At 38.4% G+C, this 17565-nt stretch overlaps 1 protein-coding gene and 1 pseudogene across 1 annotated transcript; one reads left to right on the top strand and one right to left on the bottom strand.

Annotated features, from left to right (window-relative positions):
- LOC137635776 (uncharacterized) overlaps positions 1–17565 on the top strand; it is a 127678-nt pseudogene that overhangs the window by 14378 nt on the left and 95735 nt on the right.
- LOC137635774 (putative nuclease HARBI1) lies at positions 6907–16611 on the bottom strand. Its single transcript, XM_068368224.1, has 4 exons — positions 14859–16611; positions 14565–14691; positions 9968–11006; positions 6907–7831 (listed from the first exon to the last, which is right to left on the bottom strand). Exons 3-4 carry the CDS (start codon positions 10271–10273, stop codon positions 6992–6994), a joined length of 1146 nt encoding a protein of 381 aa, XP_068224325.1. The 5' UTR covers positions 10274–11006; positions 14565–14691; positions 14859–16611; the 3' UTR covers positions 6907–6991.

Here is a 17565-nt window from a genome sequence, read left to right as displayed (position 1 = left end):
ATATATATATATATATATATATATATATATATATATATATATATGCATTTATATATATATGCATTTGTATAAATAATAAAATAATCAACACCATTTATTCTGAATGTTTTTTGTGTCAATTACTCCAGGCATATTGCCGCCCGAAGCTCATGCACCTAAAGCACATGAATGGAACCTACTGGAGATAAAAAAAAAAAAAAAGGAGAAAAAAAAATCTCGACAATCACGTGCACACTGATATAAAATGAAGTTTTACCTCACCGTTATCACTAAACCTTAAATGACAGTCTGTAACTTCAAATATCGTGGATTAGTTAATTATATGACACGTTAGGTCTTAAATACGAAAATATCGACAATCACACGAACACTGAAATAAAATAAAATTTTACCTCGCCTTTATCACAAAACCTTAAATTACAGTCTGTGACTTTCAACGTGTCATATAATTCACTAATACAATATTTTTGGTCTTAAATACAAAATTAAACTACTTTTCCTACTGCTGCGAAGCCAGCAATAAATGTATGATACATATTTGCGATGTCACATGAATTATTTATCATTCTGATGAGGGGGTAACTTGAAAACAGTGGGTAACTTGAAACCGGTTTCAAACTACCCCCCCCCCCCCGGTAATCTGAAACTGGTTTCAAGTTACCGGGGGGTAATTTGAAACTGGGGGTAACTTGAAACCTTTACACCGGGACCATGAATTTAAACTGTATACTGGGAGGTCACTGCTGCGGTTGGGCACCACAGTGGCGGCTTAGGCTTACCCGGCTGACGTTCTGGTGAGTATCTATTTTGATGAAACTGGAACTGAAACCAGGCACCTTTACCTTTACTTTTATTTGCCTAACTGGTCCGAGATGACGTCTGGAATCCGTCGCAGTAACGAGTCAACAATTGGTGACCGAAGAAGAAATACAAAGTGAGAATGAAGAAAGGAACTAAAATTCTCGAACCTTAAATTAAAAAGGTTCTAGCCAAAGGTTTTATACAGGTAAGGCAGTGGCATTGCCTTGAATAATAAGTGTACAGTACACCATTGGAATGCGCGGCATTATTATATAATTGCAATATTTTCGATAATTTAAGACTAACGTGTTCGATTGCTTATGCGTGACCTGTCTTGTCAATTTGCTTGAAGGTCGTTAAGGCTTCGATGAATTTGTGCCTTTATTATTTTTGGCTCGTTATGATTATAGGGCTGGGTCATTGTCGTCGAGATTGTTCGTTGTTTTGTTTATCATGCGGAAGCTTAAACTCGATAAGTTCATATTATTGTCGGTAGGCCTATATTTGTTTGGTCCTAATTGTTTATCTCGTCTTTAATATCAGTTCAATTTGTAATTTAATTTATAATCTTACTGTTTTCGTGTTAGTTTTGATCTGGCGAACTGGATTATTTAGGTAGATTGTTTACTTTTGTTTGGGTGGGACAGTGTTTGTTAGTCCTTGTATGATTTTAAACGTTAGTGCTTATATTTTTGTAGACATTCGGTGATTAATTTTGTAAATTTTGGTTGAGTTGAAGCCTAATAATTATACCGAGGCTAATGTCTGCTGTAAGGGCATTTGCCTGATTACCCTATAAATATATATATCCAATGTTACTTGGTAAGTTTGTCAATAGATACTTATAATGTCTGGCCTTATTTAAAGGTTCCCTTTAGGTTGTGGGCTTTCAACTCTGTTATTTGTTGGTTAGGTTCTTAAATCAGGTTTGCTGGTTATATTTAGAATTGGCTTAATAAATTTAAAGTTCCTTTAATCTGGAACAAACCAGTATGATAAATATTTACCTCTGGTTTATCTGAGAAATTGAACGAGATAGAAATTATCAATTCGGAAATTGATGATGAATTGTCTTCTGCTAGGACTTATCATTTAGATATGAGCCTGAGATTGTCTGCCTTTGAAGAAAAAAAGGGATGAATTGGATGCTAAAAGGACTTGGGTCCAAAATTCGAATCCCGTAGGCAAAATTGTTAAATTACCTTTGTCCCCAATTTAGCTCCAAAACTTTTACAAAAAATCTTGAAACCGCTTTTGCTTATTACAATTTCAAAAAGTTTTTGTAATGGTTTTGCTGGCATGCCTAATCTTACTGGAGCACAAAAGCTTATCTTTTTAAAAGGTTACTTGTCTGTTGAGGGATGATAGTTATCAGAGAGCTTTAGATTAGTTGGATACTAGCTTTTGGATAATCTATCTATCTATATACCAAGGCACTTCCCCCAATTTTGGGGGGTAGCCGACACCAACAATGAAACAAAACAAAAAGGGGACCTCTACTCTCTATGTTCCTTCAGCCTAATCAGGGACTCAACCGAGTTCAGCTGGTACTGCTAGGGTGCCACAGCCCAACCTCCCACATTTCCACCACAGATGAAGCTTCATAATGCTGACTCCCCTACTGCTGCTACCTCCGCGGTCATCTAAGGCCCCGGAGGAAGCAGCAGGGCCTACTGGAACTGCGTCACAATCGCTCGCCATTCATTCCTATTTCTAGCACGCTCTCTTGCCTCTCTCACATCTATCCTCCTATCACCCAGAGCTTTCTTCACACCATCCATCCACCCAAACCTCGGCCTTCCTCTTGTACTTCTCCCCTCAACTCTTGCATTCATCACCTTCTTTAGCAGACAACCATTTTCCATTCTCTCAACATGGCCAAACCACCTCAACACATTCATATCCACTCTAGCCGCTAACTCATTTCTTACACCCGTTCTCTCTCTCACCACTTCGTTCCTAACCCTATCTACTCGAGATACACCAGCCATACTTCTCAGACACTTCATCTCAAACACATTCAATTTCTGTCTCTCCATCACTTTCATTCCCCACGACTCCGATCCATACATCACAGTTGGTACAATCACTTTCTCATATAGAACTCTCTTTACATTCATGCCCAACCCTCTATTTTTTACTACTCCCTTAACTGCCCCCAAAACTTTGCAACCTTCATTCACTCTCTGACGTACATCTGCTTCCACTCCACCATTTGCTGCAACAACAGACCCCAAGTAATTAAACTGATCCACCTCCTCAAGTAACTCTCCATTCAACATGACATTCAACCTTGCACCACCTTCCCTTCTCGTACATCTCATAACCTTACTCTTACCCACATTAACTCTCAACTTCCTTCTCTCACACACCCTTCCAAATTCTGTCACTAGTCGGTCAAGCTTCTCTTCTGTGTCTGCTACCAGTACAGTATCATCCGCAAACAGCAACTGATTTACCTCCCATTCATGGTCATTCTCGCCTACCAGTTTTAATCCTCGTCCAAGCACTCGAGCATTCACCTCTCTCACCACTCCATCAACATACAAGTTAAACAACCACGGCGACATCACACATCCCTGTCTCAGCCCCACTCTCACCGGAAACCAATCACTCACTTCATTTCCTATTCTAACACATGCTTTACTACCTTTGTATAAACTTTTCACTGCTTGCAACAACCTTCCACCAACTCCATATAACCTCATCACATCCCACATTGCTTCCCTATCAACTCTATCATATGCTTTCTCCAGATCCATAAACGCAACATACACCTCCTTACCTTTTGCTAAATATTTCTCGCATATCTGCCTAACTGTAAAAATCTGATTCATACAACCCCTACCTCTTCTAAAACCACCCTGTACTTCCAAGATTGCATTCTCTGTTTTATCCTTAATCCTATTAATCAGTACTCTACCATACACTTTTCCAACTACACTCAACAAACTAATACCTCTTGAATTACAACACTCATGCACATCTCCCTTACCCTTATATAGTGGTACAATACATGCACAAACCCAATCTACTGGTACCATTGACAACACAAAACACATATTAAACAATCTCACCAACCATTCAAGTACAGTCACACCCCCTTCCTTCAACATCTCAGCTTTCACACCGTCCATACCAGATGCTTTTCCTACTCTCGTTTCATCTAGTGCTCTCCTCACTTCCTCTATTGTTATCTCTCTCTCATTCTCATCTCCCATCACTGGCACCTCAACACCTGGAACAGCAGTTATATTTGCCTCCCTATTATCCTCAACATTCAGCAAACTTTCAAAATATTCCGCCCACCTTTTCCTTGCCTCCTCTCCTTTTAACAACCTTCCATTTCCATCTTTCACTGTCTCTTCAATTCTTGCGCCAGCCTTCCTTACTCTCTTCACTTCTTTCCAAAACTTCTTCTTATTCTCTTCATATGACTGACCCAATCCCTGACCCCACCTCAGGTCAGCTGCCCTCTTTGCCTCACGTACCTTGCGCTTTACTTCCACCTTTTTCTCTCTATATTTTTCATACTTCTCTATACTATTACTCTGCAGCCATTCTTTTGGATAATGACTCAAATATAGATAAGACGTTGAATTCTATACTTTGCGCACCTGATATCACCCAGTTAAATGAATTAGTCTCTCTTGTTACGTTAATTAGCAACAAGGTTCAGAATTTAAAGGGTGTGGGAATAGACTTTACTGCAAATAATTCTGACGGACTTATTCTACTTAGTAAGGTGGTTGATAATAAATTACCTTGCAATTTCCTTATTGAAGTATCAAGGGAATTAAACACTAATTACCCTAATTTCTATCAGTTAATTGATAAATATAAGAGCATTATAATGAGGTTGAAGATAGGTTTCAAGGACAAAGGGGATAAACCCAAAACTCAGAATGATACTTTGAATAATCCTTTTAAATCTAAACCTAATGACACTAGTAGGCCCCGTCCACACGAGCGAGCACTGCTTGGTAAGCTTTGCTCGGTGTGACGTCAGAAATGGAGAAACCGCGAGCAAAGCTTCGCACAGGGCTTCCCTGGTGTTTAGCGAAGTATCAAGGCTTTGCCTGGCAAGGGTTTTCCCTGACGGAAATTAGTCTTCCAATAAAGGGATAAAACTGTCACACTAATGACATGCCGTCACTTTCGAATATATACATCTGCATTTGCATATATATATATATATATATATATATATATATATATATATATATATATATATATATATTTTATATATATATAATATGTATATTATATATATATATATATATATATATATATATATATATATTATATATATATAATATGTATATTATATATATATATATATATATATATATATATATATATATATATATATATATATATATATATAATATATATTATATATATATATTATATATATATAATATATATTATATATATAATATATATTATATATATAATATATATCATATATATATATATATATATATATATATATATATATATATATATATATATATATATATATATATATATATATATATATATGCAGACATACATACATACACTCACTCATATATATATATATATATATATATATATATATATATATATATATATATATATATATATATATATATATATGCAGACATACATACATACACTCACTCATATATATATATATATATATATATATATATATATATATATATATATATATATATATATGCAGACATACATACATACACTCACTCATATATATATATATATATATATATATATATATATATATATATATATATATATATATATATATATATATATATATGCACTGCTTATAAATTACCAATACTCCTAATTAAGGTAAATCTTATAAACAAAGAAATTAAATAAAAGCTCTAAATTGCAACTTATGCAGTGTACTGTATTATTACATATATCTTAATAATAAATTATCTTTCTTAGTTTTATATTATTTATTGAACTCATTTCCTTAAAATATCTGTGCTGCTTACTATTTTGTTTACGTTTTTTCCTGATATTGTTATAATTTCGTTGACGATGAATGTTTCAGGGTTATTTGTTGCTACGTGCTTTATCTACTTGTTGACTTTCTCAAACGTCTTCATACACAAATATGTCTGTGCCTCAATATAATTTAAGTATATAAATTACACCTTGCCCTTATCCTTTTACAAACAACTATATTCACTTCACGTAAACAGTATAGAATAGCAGAAAAATTACGTCACGGGACAGTGGAGTTCCTGTCACACCTGCAGTACCCTAGACGGCCACGGCCCACGATCTGTCAGTTCTCGCCTTCCACCTTCAACCAGCAGACATGTCCAAGGAACACTGGTCTCGACAATTAACTCTGAACCTAATAGAGTTGTATCGACAACACCCATGTCTGTGGGATGTACGAAAGGAAGTGTACAAAGACAGTGAGGCACGAACTGCAGCAATTAAAGAAATCACTGCACATCTAAAGCAATATGTTGCAAACATGAATGAAGTAGAGGTTAAGCATAAACTAGCTCTGCTTCGAAATCAACATCGGAAGGAAATGCGGAAAGTAAGTATGGAAAAAAATCAGGAGCTGGAAGCGAAGAGCAGTACACACCAAAATTATGGTGCTTCAACGCCTTATCATTTTTAAATTCCGGTGATACAGTACGTTCATCACTGTCAAACCTCGACAGTAGTAAGTAGACATCATTTGCGGAATTATCAGACCATGAGGTATGTATAGTATCTCTTTCTCGCTCTTTGATTTATTTATTTAGTTATTGCTTTTAAATGCCAAGTTACCAGGCAGGCTGGTAGCTTGAGCTTGGAAGTGTTTTAACAGTTGCTAGTTTGCCATATCATTATTTAGATGCTCATGAGCATGTTACCTTATTAATCTGCTATCCAAACCTGTACTATACTTATCTTCAAATGCTTTCAAAGCAATATGGTTCCGGGAAAGACAAAGAGTTAATAAAAAAACTAGCTTCCTGGGACAACACAAACATTGAAAGTTGAAAAATACCCATAAAAACCGTTTAAAACCAGAAAAATCAAATACATGGTTTTTTTTATTAAAGAAACAACAATGTTTTTGTCAACCCTGTTTATTCCCATTATACATTTATGCAATGAATTGTTGCATAGTCAATACCCATATATTTACTACCCCACTTATATTTCAAACATTATAAGAAACATTTCCGCTGTCATTAAGAAATTTGTTTTGCCAAGACACTGCTCCTTCACCCTGAAAATACTCCATATACTTTTCTCGCACCACCTTTCCCTCAATGCTGGCATTACGCCCCACCACCTGAAGTCCTAACAAATCTGCACTCGTTTGTCGCCACTCCCCTGGTGCAACGATCCCATCAGAGAGACACTCGGTTTCCAAGCACCCCTCGGGCTGTGAATACTGGTTTATTTCATCTTTCCGTAAAAAGTTGTGGAGAGCAGTACATGCAAGTACCATTATGTCAACTTTTTCCGGGGGTAAAGTGATTGGTGCAAGGAACACTCGGAATCTATTTGCAAGCATTCCAAATCCATTTTCCACGGTACGTCGTTCTCTGGAGAGTCGATATGAAAATATCCTTTCGCTTGTAGTTTGTTTCTGGTATGGATATGGCTTCATTATATGACGTTGCAAAGGAAAAGCATCGTCTACTAAAAAGACAAATGGCAAGGTTTTATCGCTCCCAGGTAGCTTGGTATCCTCTGGCAATCCGGCAGTGTGATTGACAATACTCTGACTGATACTGGTGTTCGCCCACACACCTCCGTCAGACACCCGTCCATTTACACCAACATCTACATAGATGAAATTTGAATTAGCATCACATATAGCCATAAGAATGATACTGTAAGTGCCTTTGTAGTTATAGAAATAGGACCCACTACCAGGCGGCTGCCGTATTACAATATGTTTGCCGTCAATGGCTCCAAGGCAGTTTGGGAAATTCCACATTCTCCAAAAATCGTTGCTCACATTTTTCCATTCCTCTGGTGTTGAAGGCGTCTGCAAATACAAAAACAGCGCATAAATACACTTAAGCAATATGACGTTATATTTGGATGCTCCATTAAGTATTCTCTCTCTCTCTCTCTCTCTCTCTCTCTCTCTCTCTCTCTCTCTCTCTCTCTCTCTCTCTCTCTCTCTCTCTCTCTCCTCATGAAATACTGTGGTGGGTGTTATTGTAACTATCATCAATAAGTCTTTCCTTATTTGTAATACTATAACTCAGTATTTGAATATTGGTTAATTGTAATGAATCCCACCACGCATTTCGTTATTACTCTAATATAATTTTCAAATGGCCTGGTAAATTATATCCCTTTGGAAACTGGTGTTATTTTATCAGACCGAACCACACTGAACAATTAAATGTGGAGGTTGCCAATATATACACAATGTCAAGTGTGCTTCTTGGTTACCAATAGTATCAAGCCTTTTAAGAATATGTACACACACACGAAAAATTCAACCAAATAAAACTAATCAATGCACGTGTATTTCAGATATTCAATGATCCACTTCTGTTGGAAATTGACGAACCATCTGTTACTCCAAGATCACCAGTTGCTTCGCCATCAGACATTCCAACAGTCTCTGGTATGACCGACACTATTTCCTCAACTCCATCCGCTAATGTGAATAGCCAGGAACGCAAGGCCACAACTATATCGGTAACGAGAGGAAAACTTGCAACTGCCCCTTCTTCAACGATCAGAAAGCGAGCAACCAAAACGCCTTGTGCCCCTGATGATGTATTACAGGAAGCTCTCCATCAGCTGAAAACACTAACATCATCCGAGGATATGATTAATAATGATGAGTGTATTGCTTTAGGTGTTGTAATTGCTAATGACCTCAGACAAATGTCTGGGGAGAACAGAATTTATGCACAAAAACTTAGTAATGACATCCTGTTTTTAGGTAAATTAGGCAAGATTTCTGCGTCAACTAAGATTGTAGGGTGAGTTGTTAGATACAAATGTGTTCATAGATAGGCCATATCCCAATTCACAAGTGGTAAATGTAATTGCATGAACGAAACATGTCTAAAGATAATATGTTTGAATTATTTTGACTATTTACTTATTCATATTTAGCATTGTGCATATTGTACATGTTGACATGTATAAAGACAATAAAATTGGTTACGTTCGTAAATATAGTTTGTTTGAAAAATTATGATATCCCGTTCATTATCCTTCTCTGGGTCCATCTACGATTAGTTATTAAGTTACTCCTTAAGTGAAAGTTATTTTCTTTTAAACTCGATTTGTTTCAGTATATGCATAATCCGTTCATAAATAAATCAAGGGGAGTATTTTAATGCATTTAATGATGCAGTTCTGCATTATGCATACATGCACCATTACTATATACTGATTACGCAGGCTAAATACATAGTGTCTCCTGATGACGTAATCGTGTAACAAGTTAATGGCAAAAATAAATTGATCCTTTCGCAATAAGCAAAACGCACACACTCCGCGCCATTACCTATGATTTTTATGACATCGATCTGAGCTAAGATAACTTATCAGACAGTGAATGATTTAAGGAGGCCACTTGGTAATGTGCAACCCGCCCCCCCCCCCACTTGGAAATGAATACTAGAACATTGTTTTGTTTCAATAAATCATTAGTTAGGAGCAAAATTTCCTTGGTTAATGTTTTCTTCAACTACTACTACTACTACTACTACTACTACTACTACTACTACTACTGGTTTTACCACTTTTTCTACTAATACTGCTGCTTTTTAATACTTGCATTTGTAAAAGCAACTTCACCGGTTAATTTTTTTGTAAGATATATCTGTTGTAATCAATGTAACAATTATAATTCATTCACATCTCTCTCTCTCTCTCTCTCTCTCTCTCTCTCTCTCTCTCTCTCTCTCTCTCTCTCTCTCTCAGTACATATGATATATATGTGCATATGATGTACATTATGTGTGAGTGTGTGCATACATATAATTATTGTTATAATTATTGTTATATGTGTACTGTATGTGTGCACGTTACATATATAAATGATAATCAAAAGTACACCCCAACCTCTACGAGAGATTTCTAGATCCGGCACTGTTATCAGATATACGACTGGTGTGAATTTGATGTTTAACGTATGGGTAAGTCTCACCTTAAGGTAGTCTTCCCTCAGGACTTCATAGATTTGTTTGCAGGTTTCTGGAATGATTGCACTCAAACTCAGCTTGGAAATCCTTGTGCTGTATTGTAGTGATCTGTAGCTGCATCCTGTTGACAGAAAGAGTAATGTTGCATGCAGTCGAGCTTCAGTTGAAATACTTTGCCTCATGTTGGTATCTTCTTTCATTATATATGGTTCCACTTTCGATAAGATTTTATAAAAAGTGTTAGGGTCCATTCTCATATAGTTGATGAAATCTGCCTCATGACCATGTTTCAGTTCCCGCAATATTGTCATGTGACTTCCAATGTCTTCTCTTCTTCGTAACCACTCTTTACACCAAATCCTTTTCTGCTTTGATCTTTGCACACATTGCTATAACAATAGACAGAGCGATTTTCTTTTTGCGTGTCCTGCGATCCATGCTGCCCCACACAACTTGATCCTGTGTCAGTCACTCACTGCCAGTCTTTCACTACCCAACCACCGTCGTTTGGACAAGAGCTTAAATGCGTTCGACAGGCTTAGCTCGCAAAGAGGCAAAGTTTACCGAGCAAAGATCGCTCGTGTGGACGGGGCCTAAGAGGATCCAAATTACAAATGTAAATTTTGCCAAACTGCTGGACATTCGTCATCTAAATGTTCTAGTTATAGTAGTTTAGAAGCTAGGAAAGCTAAGGTTTCTGCTTTAGGATTGTGATTTAGATGTTTGAATGCCAATTATAAATCTAATGAGTGTCCAGGCTTAAAAGCAGCACTGTCTTACAAATGTTTTCTTTGTAACAAGGCTGAGCACCATGCAGCCATGTGTTACCTTAACAAAAACTCAAGTCGTTCTGAAAATAAAGTATTAAATATGGCGAATGGCTCAGAGATTTTAGTTCCAATTATATCTTTGCCAGGTGTTACTTCTTGCTAGATACGGGTTCACAATTTGGTATAATTAATAAGGAGTTTGTAGAAAGTAGAGTAGGTGAATGCTTTAGTCCACCTGTGTCCCGATTAGTATCTTCCTTCGGTATGCCTATAGCTGCAAAAGAGGGTTTCAATTATGTTGCAGATCTGACCTTTCCCAATGGACACAGAACATAGTGTTTATTTTTTGCTATGGAAGAGGTCAGTCTGACTGTTAAAGTACCTAAATTGACAAGTATCATTCAGAGTATAGATGATAATAATTAACATGCTATTATAAAAGCTGCAGGGCCATTTCCAGTGGGAAATGGTATGAATTTAATGCCACTACAGCAAGAGCAGGATTATAGAGACAAAGTTATGAGAAATTTAGATCTGTTTAAGGTTGACTCTTCCTTTAGTTCTAAACCAGTGGAAAATGATCCTCATAGGTTTTGTGCAGAAGAGAAAGTTTTAAAATTTAATCGTCATGAAGGTAACAAAGAATATGTAGAAACTTGGGCGTTTCATAACTCAAATGTTGAGAAAAAATTGGTTAAACCTAAATCTCCCCAGGAAGGCCTAATAGAGTTTATTCCCCCAAAGAAGTTAGGAAAGGAGAGGTTAGATGTTAATTTTGTAGTCAATTCTCTTGGTTACCAATTTGATCTCCTGTAAGAAATTTTCTCTGACTCTAGTGTAGAGTATGGTTTAGATAATTTCTAGTCTAGAGTCGATAGGGATACAAGTTAGTGAGGAGAATAATTTGGCGAATGAAAATTATCAAGTACAAAAATTTAAAGAGTCCATTTCCTCTAAAGATAAGCATCATTATGTTGCTCTACCTTGGAAGGAAGATATGATTAAAAAAGTTCCTTCTAACTTAAAAGTATCTCTAGCAGTAGCCGAAAAAAGGGTTTGAGAAGCTAGAAAGTAAGGGTATCTCTGGAAAATATGAAGAGGTATTTGGCCAGCAAGGAGCATTAGGTATCATAGAACCAGTCAAAAGGAGAGTACCGGGTCAGATACTTATTCTCCATTGACCCGTTATTAAGATGGAGGAGTTATCCACCACAAAAATAAGGCCTGAGTTTAATTGCTCTCTGAAGGCCGGAAAAGCTCCACTTAATGAAGCTGCCTTTCAAGGCGTTGACTTGATGAACAATCTGTTATCTTTGTTGATCTATTTTAGAACCAACGATTATGTTATCCTTGCGGACACAATGAAGGCTTCCCTTCAAATTAGACTCTCTCTTGATGAGGACAGGAACAGATTTTGCCATTTTAGAAAAAAAAAATAACGACAAATATGTCCCCTACAGGTATATACCATGATATTTGGTTTTGTGAATTCCCCTTTCATATTGAATTATATTGCTCAGCACCATCCAATGGTTAACTCCTATATTGAGGTATCCTCTTTACTCAAAGATAAATCTTATGTTGATAATTTGATATTTACAACCAACAATGCTAATGAGCTTTGTCATACGATTGATTACATAAATAAGGTTATGATCTCTGAAGGTTTATGTCTGATGATAGGTCAGTTCTTTCTTGCATAAAATGGGAAGAAAACTGTCTTTCTCTAGTGGTTAATGTGTTTGGGTATTTGTATAAGGAATGCCTCAACAAAAAGGCAGATTTGGTCGTCTTTAACCTCTTTATTTGACCCAACTGGAATATTTGCCCAGTGTTGTTGCAAGGGAAACGCTAGAGATCTGCCAAAAATTAATTGACTGGGATCAAGATTTAGATAGTGAACTCTTAGCTCAATGGCGTAGACTATGCAAAAGTTTCGAAGAAGCAGGTAGTGTCCCCTTTAAAAGGAAGTCATTTAATGTAGACTTTCCAGTCAAATTATAAATATTGGCTGATGCATCTAAAGCCCTGTCCACACGATCGAGCATGCCCGACGGGCAAACAGTGATACCAGACCACAATAGTTAGTAAGAATGAGGGTTAATGACGTCAGAAGCGGGAAAACACAGACAGGGATCTAGCATCATACAGTGTTGCCAGATCCCTGCCTTTAGTTTTCCTGCTCCTGAAGTCATCAACCCTCATTTTCACTATCGTGGCCTGGTATCACCGTTTGCCTGTCGGGCATGCTCGATCATGTGGACAGGGCTTTAGGAAGAGTATGGGTGCATTATTTATGTTTTTTAGGAGCAGAATTGCTCACTTTTATTCTCTAAGGTTAAAGTCTCTCCTATAAAAGAGAGAACTCTTCCTGCATTAGAGCTGTTAGCTGCTCAACTATCCCTGAAGTGTCTGAAGACAATATTTTGGAAAAGGTTAAATTTCTTGCTGTGAACTCATTTCCATTGTATTATTTATAGTCAAACAAGTAGTTTTAAGCTGGATTCTCGGGAGAAAACCTCCTGAAAATAATATTTTCATAAATGGTAGGGTTAAGGAAGTAGCCTAAGTCAGCTGCTTGATGAACTAAAATGTAAATATGGTCAGGTATCTTTTTCCTACCTTCCTTCTCTTCATAATCAAGTTGACTTTTTGATTAAGCCTTGTACAGCTACAGTGTTTTTGGATGAGTTAAATTGGTGGACTCAAGGTCCTCATTGGATATTTTCACCCCCTCAGGAGTGGCCTAAGGGCCAGTTAGAGTGTTTTTGGATGAGTTAAATTGGTGGACTCAAGGTCCTCATTGGATATTTTCACCCCCTCAGGAGTGGCCTAAGGGCCAGTTAGGATGTTTTCCCTGTAAGGTTAAATGTGAGTTGGTGTCAAAAATGCTTGGTCCTGCTAAGGCTGAACCTCTGGTTGATGTATGTAAATTTTCTAGCTATAGTAAGTTGTTTGGTGTTACAGTAAATGCTTTTACTGCCCTGTTTAAATTTAAGAAATCGAATGGTGACCCCTCTGAGGCAGCTATTAATTATTTAGTAGGTTTAATACAAGCAGAAGCTTTTCCTGTGGATTAAGTTACTTGGAGGATCCTAGATCCATAACTGCTATGCCTCAGCTAGTTAATAAACTAAATTTATTCTTGGATAAGCATGGGAATACTAGATCTAGAGGTCGTATAGACAAAAACATCGATCTGAAGTATCATGTGGTAAAGCCCATTCTCATGTCTAAACACCACCATTTAACTAAATTGATTTATTTTGCTTATTGCAAAACTATGCAAACGGGCCCACAGGCTACTCTTAACTTCCTTAGGATGCATGGGTTTGGATACTGAAAGCCAGTCAAGCTGTGCTTAATGTACTTAAGGATCGAGTAGTTTGTAAGAGGTACAATACTAAGCCTATATCTTATCCTTCACCTTCTTTTCTTCCCACTTCTAGGGTAAATTTGAGTGTGCCCTTTCCTCACACAAGTGTTGATTACATAAGTCACTTGTGGGAATAGAATAAAATGGGAAACAACCACCTTGTCTGTCATACAGTACTTTCTCATATCTCGTAATACGCCTTCGATTCTATTTGTAACTCACACACGAGTAGGAATGACCTAGTCCCGCAACTTCCTTACGGTAACATTACCTATATACACGTGGACAGATTTATCCAAATTTATCAGCATAGACATCATGATATCAGAAGAAAGGGAAAGTGAGATATGACTAATCAAGAGAGAATTTCCTTCGTGAATAATGCCCCAATACTTATCTAGTTTAAGTTTCCTAAAAAGTTCTTACAAGTCATTGAATCCAACTTGCTTTACGTACTCCTTTGTGTAGAACACTACACCACCAGTGCAGCTACGTTCTGAATATCAGCGTTTTACTAAGGGTGAAGTCAAACACTCTTCCTCTGGTTTGTTCATGTATTCCATCAAAGAGGCGAGGTTTGACGCTGCAAACAAAAGCAGCAATAAATATACAAAAAAATAATGTAAATATTCATGTAAAACAATATATATACTGTAAATATTATGTAAATACAAAATAATGTAAATGATGTAAAATACAATACAGTAATTCCACAGGTAAGATTCACTTAACATAAAAAAATAAACTTACATTTTCCAGACACCGATTCTAATACTAAATTCACAGATAACAACTGGTAAAACTTGCTGTACCACCAGAAGCGTTCAGCCTCCCAGCTAACAGCAACACCGGTCACTTATTACTATGATGAGTACACTGGGCAGCTCAGCACATCACAAATACTGCAGAACCACAGCATGCAGAAATTCCATATGCTTTCCAGACCCTGCCCACACTGAACTAACAAAGGCGCCAAGGCGGGCATAAATTGCGGCCTTTTGGGCAGATGCCAACAATAACAATACAATATTTTTCAGTAACAACTCGATACTTCTTTTTCATACAAAAAAGTAAACAAAAAATGTATACAGTTTTCCATTCAATAGAAATATTTAATTCAAAATAGTGCACATATGTGTATAATTAAATTACAAAACAAAAATCAGGCAATCCCGACGCTCGCTTATCCCCTCATCCTTATCATCAACAAAGAAAATGTGTAGCGCCAACTTAACTAAAAACGTAGAACGCTATGGCATATCCTACACTGCCCTCTATTTTGCAGTATACAAAATACACCGCAAATATGCCACATACACAGCACGCCATATGAGCAGCACACGGTGTTCACTCTTTTTCCAATGGCACTCCACTGTCATCACATTCCGTTTCAAGAAGAAGGCACATTTTCGGCACTGGGCGTAAGTACAACCCACACTCGGTCTTAATCTTGGCTTGTCTAACTCGGTTGTCAGAGTCTCGAGTCACTTCCAAGACTCGTCCCAAAGGCCAAGAGCCTCTGGGGAGATGTTCGTCGGTAGTTAGCACAATGTCGCCAACTTGGATGTCTGGCCGTTGGACGGTCCACTTCTGTCTTTCTTGCAGCAATGGAAGGCACTCCCTCAGCCATCTCTTCCAAAACTGGTCGGCAAGATATTGCGCTTGACGCCAGCGGCGCCTAACATACAAGTCCTTCTGGTCAGTCTTCGTTACTGGGAGCACTGCACTTCAGAGTCAACAGCAAACTAGGCGTCAACGGCAGTGGACAGTCTGGGTCGTCGTTTACCTTGGTCAGAGGTCTTCCATTCAGCAAAGACTCGGCTTCGCAGAACAGAGTCGATAGTGTGTCGTCAGTGGTGACCTGCTGCAGGCAGGTTGCACTGAGAGCTCTTCTCACTGAGCGTATAAGGCGTTCCCAGACTCCTCCGAAGTGTCACGCATGTGGCGGTTGAAACACCACTCGATGCCCTTAGCTGCTAGGGTTTGGGTAATTTCCTCTTCCTTGAAGTCTTGAAGAGCTTCCTTCAGCTCTCGGTCAGCTGCGACGAGGTTGGTACCGTTGTCTGACCATATTCTCTTGACAGCTCCTCGCCTGGCCATAAATCTTCTCACTGCATTCACAAAGGAGTCTTGGTCCATCGAGCTGAGAACCTCCAGGTGAATCGCTCGCACTGTCAGGCAGGTAAAAATGTCTCCTCAGCGCTTCACTGTAGAGCGCCCTTGCTTCACAAAGAAGGGACCGAAGCAGTCTGCCCCTGTATTGGTGAAGGGAGGATCCCCCGGACAGATCCGGTCAGAGGGTAAGTCAGCCATCACTTGATTCACTGGCCAACAACTGAGTCTTCTACAGATGACACAGTCATGTATCACTGATCTAACTACTGAATTTCCATGAACGATCCAGTAGTTTTTTCTTAGTTCAGCCATAAGATGGTTCTGCCCACAATGGCTGTTTGTTTCATGGGTCCATCGCACCATCTTCCTCACAATTGGCGACTTGGATGGAAGAATGATGGGGTGCTTGCAGCTATCACTGATGGTGGCTTCACAGTCTTCCACCAACCTTCAGCAAGCCTTCTTGTAGAAATGGTCTCAACTTGCAAATCTTGCTGGATTTCTTCACCTTGGAATCCTTCTTGGAGAGTGATTTGATCTCACTCCCATACTCTAGAACTTGAATCTTCTTCAATATTATGGTTGTTGCACTATTAATCCCGGTTACAGATAACACTTCTGATCCGCTCTTGGTTCCTAATCGCCTCAGTTGAGCGATGATTCGCACTATCTTGGTTCATGAAGAGAACTTGGCAGCAATCTTCTCTACTAAGATTGGTTCCGGCACCACCATGCTGTGCTGAAGATGGGTGCAGACTGCTTAACTTCTGGGTCTCCATCTAGTTCTGCTCGCTTCACATCGTCAGGAAGAGCTGGCCAACTGTCCTGCTCTTGACACAGGAACTTTGGTCCTGTCAGCCACAGCGACGACTCCAGCAATTTGTCCACATCAAGGCCCTGAAGGCCAGGTCTGCAGGGTTCGCAGAGGTGTTCACATACCTCCAAGCGGTGATGTCACTGAGGTCGCGGATGAGGTTCACACGGTTGTTCACAAACGTGTGGTATCTTGCAGACAGGTTACGGATGTACTTCAGGACAGACGTGCTGTCGGTCCAGAACACTGAGTCACACAACTCCAAATCGAGTTCTGACCTGTCCTTGCAATCAAGTTGAGCTGCCACAACTGTCCTGCTCTTGACACAGGAACTTTGGTCCTGTCAGCCACAGCGACGACTCCAGCAATTTGTCCACATCAAGACCCTGAAGGCCAGGTCTGCAGGGTTCGCAGAGGTGTTCACATACCTCCAAGCGGTGATGTCACTGAGGTCGCGGATGAGGTTCACACGGTTGTTCACAAACGTGTGGTATCTTGCAGACAGGTTACGGATGTACTTCAGGACAG

Source organism: Palaemon carinicauda, unplaced genomic scaffold, assembly GCF_036898095.1.
Source record: "Palaemon carinicauda isolate YSFRI2023 unplaced genomic scaffold, ASM3689809v2 scaffold172, whole genome shotgun sequence".
NCBI classification, from domain to species: domain Eukaryota; kingdom Metazoa; phylum Arthropoda; class Malacostraca; order Decapoda; family Palaemonidae; genus Palaemon; species Palaemon carinicauda.
This window is presented reverse-complemented; position numbering and strand designations above follow the sequence as displayed.

Bases quoted from the DNA above. Each gene is read 5' to 3' on its own strand.
- LOC137635774 (XM_068368224.1), bottom strand. From the start codon at position 10,273: ATGACAATATTGCGGGAACTGAAACATGGTCATGAGGCAGATTTCATC. The intron at 7,832-9,967 runs GTGAGACTTACC...TTGTATTTGCAG, and splicing joins TGAGGGAAGACTACCTTAAG to ACGCCTTCAACACCAGAGGA.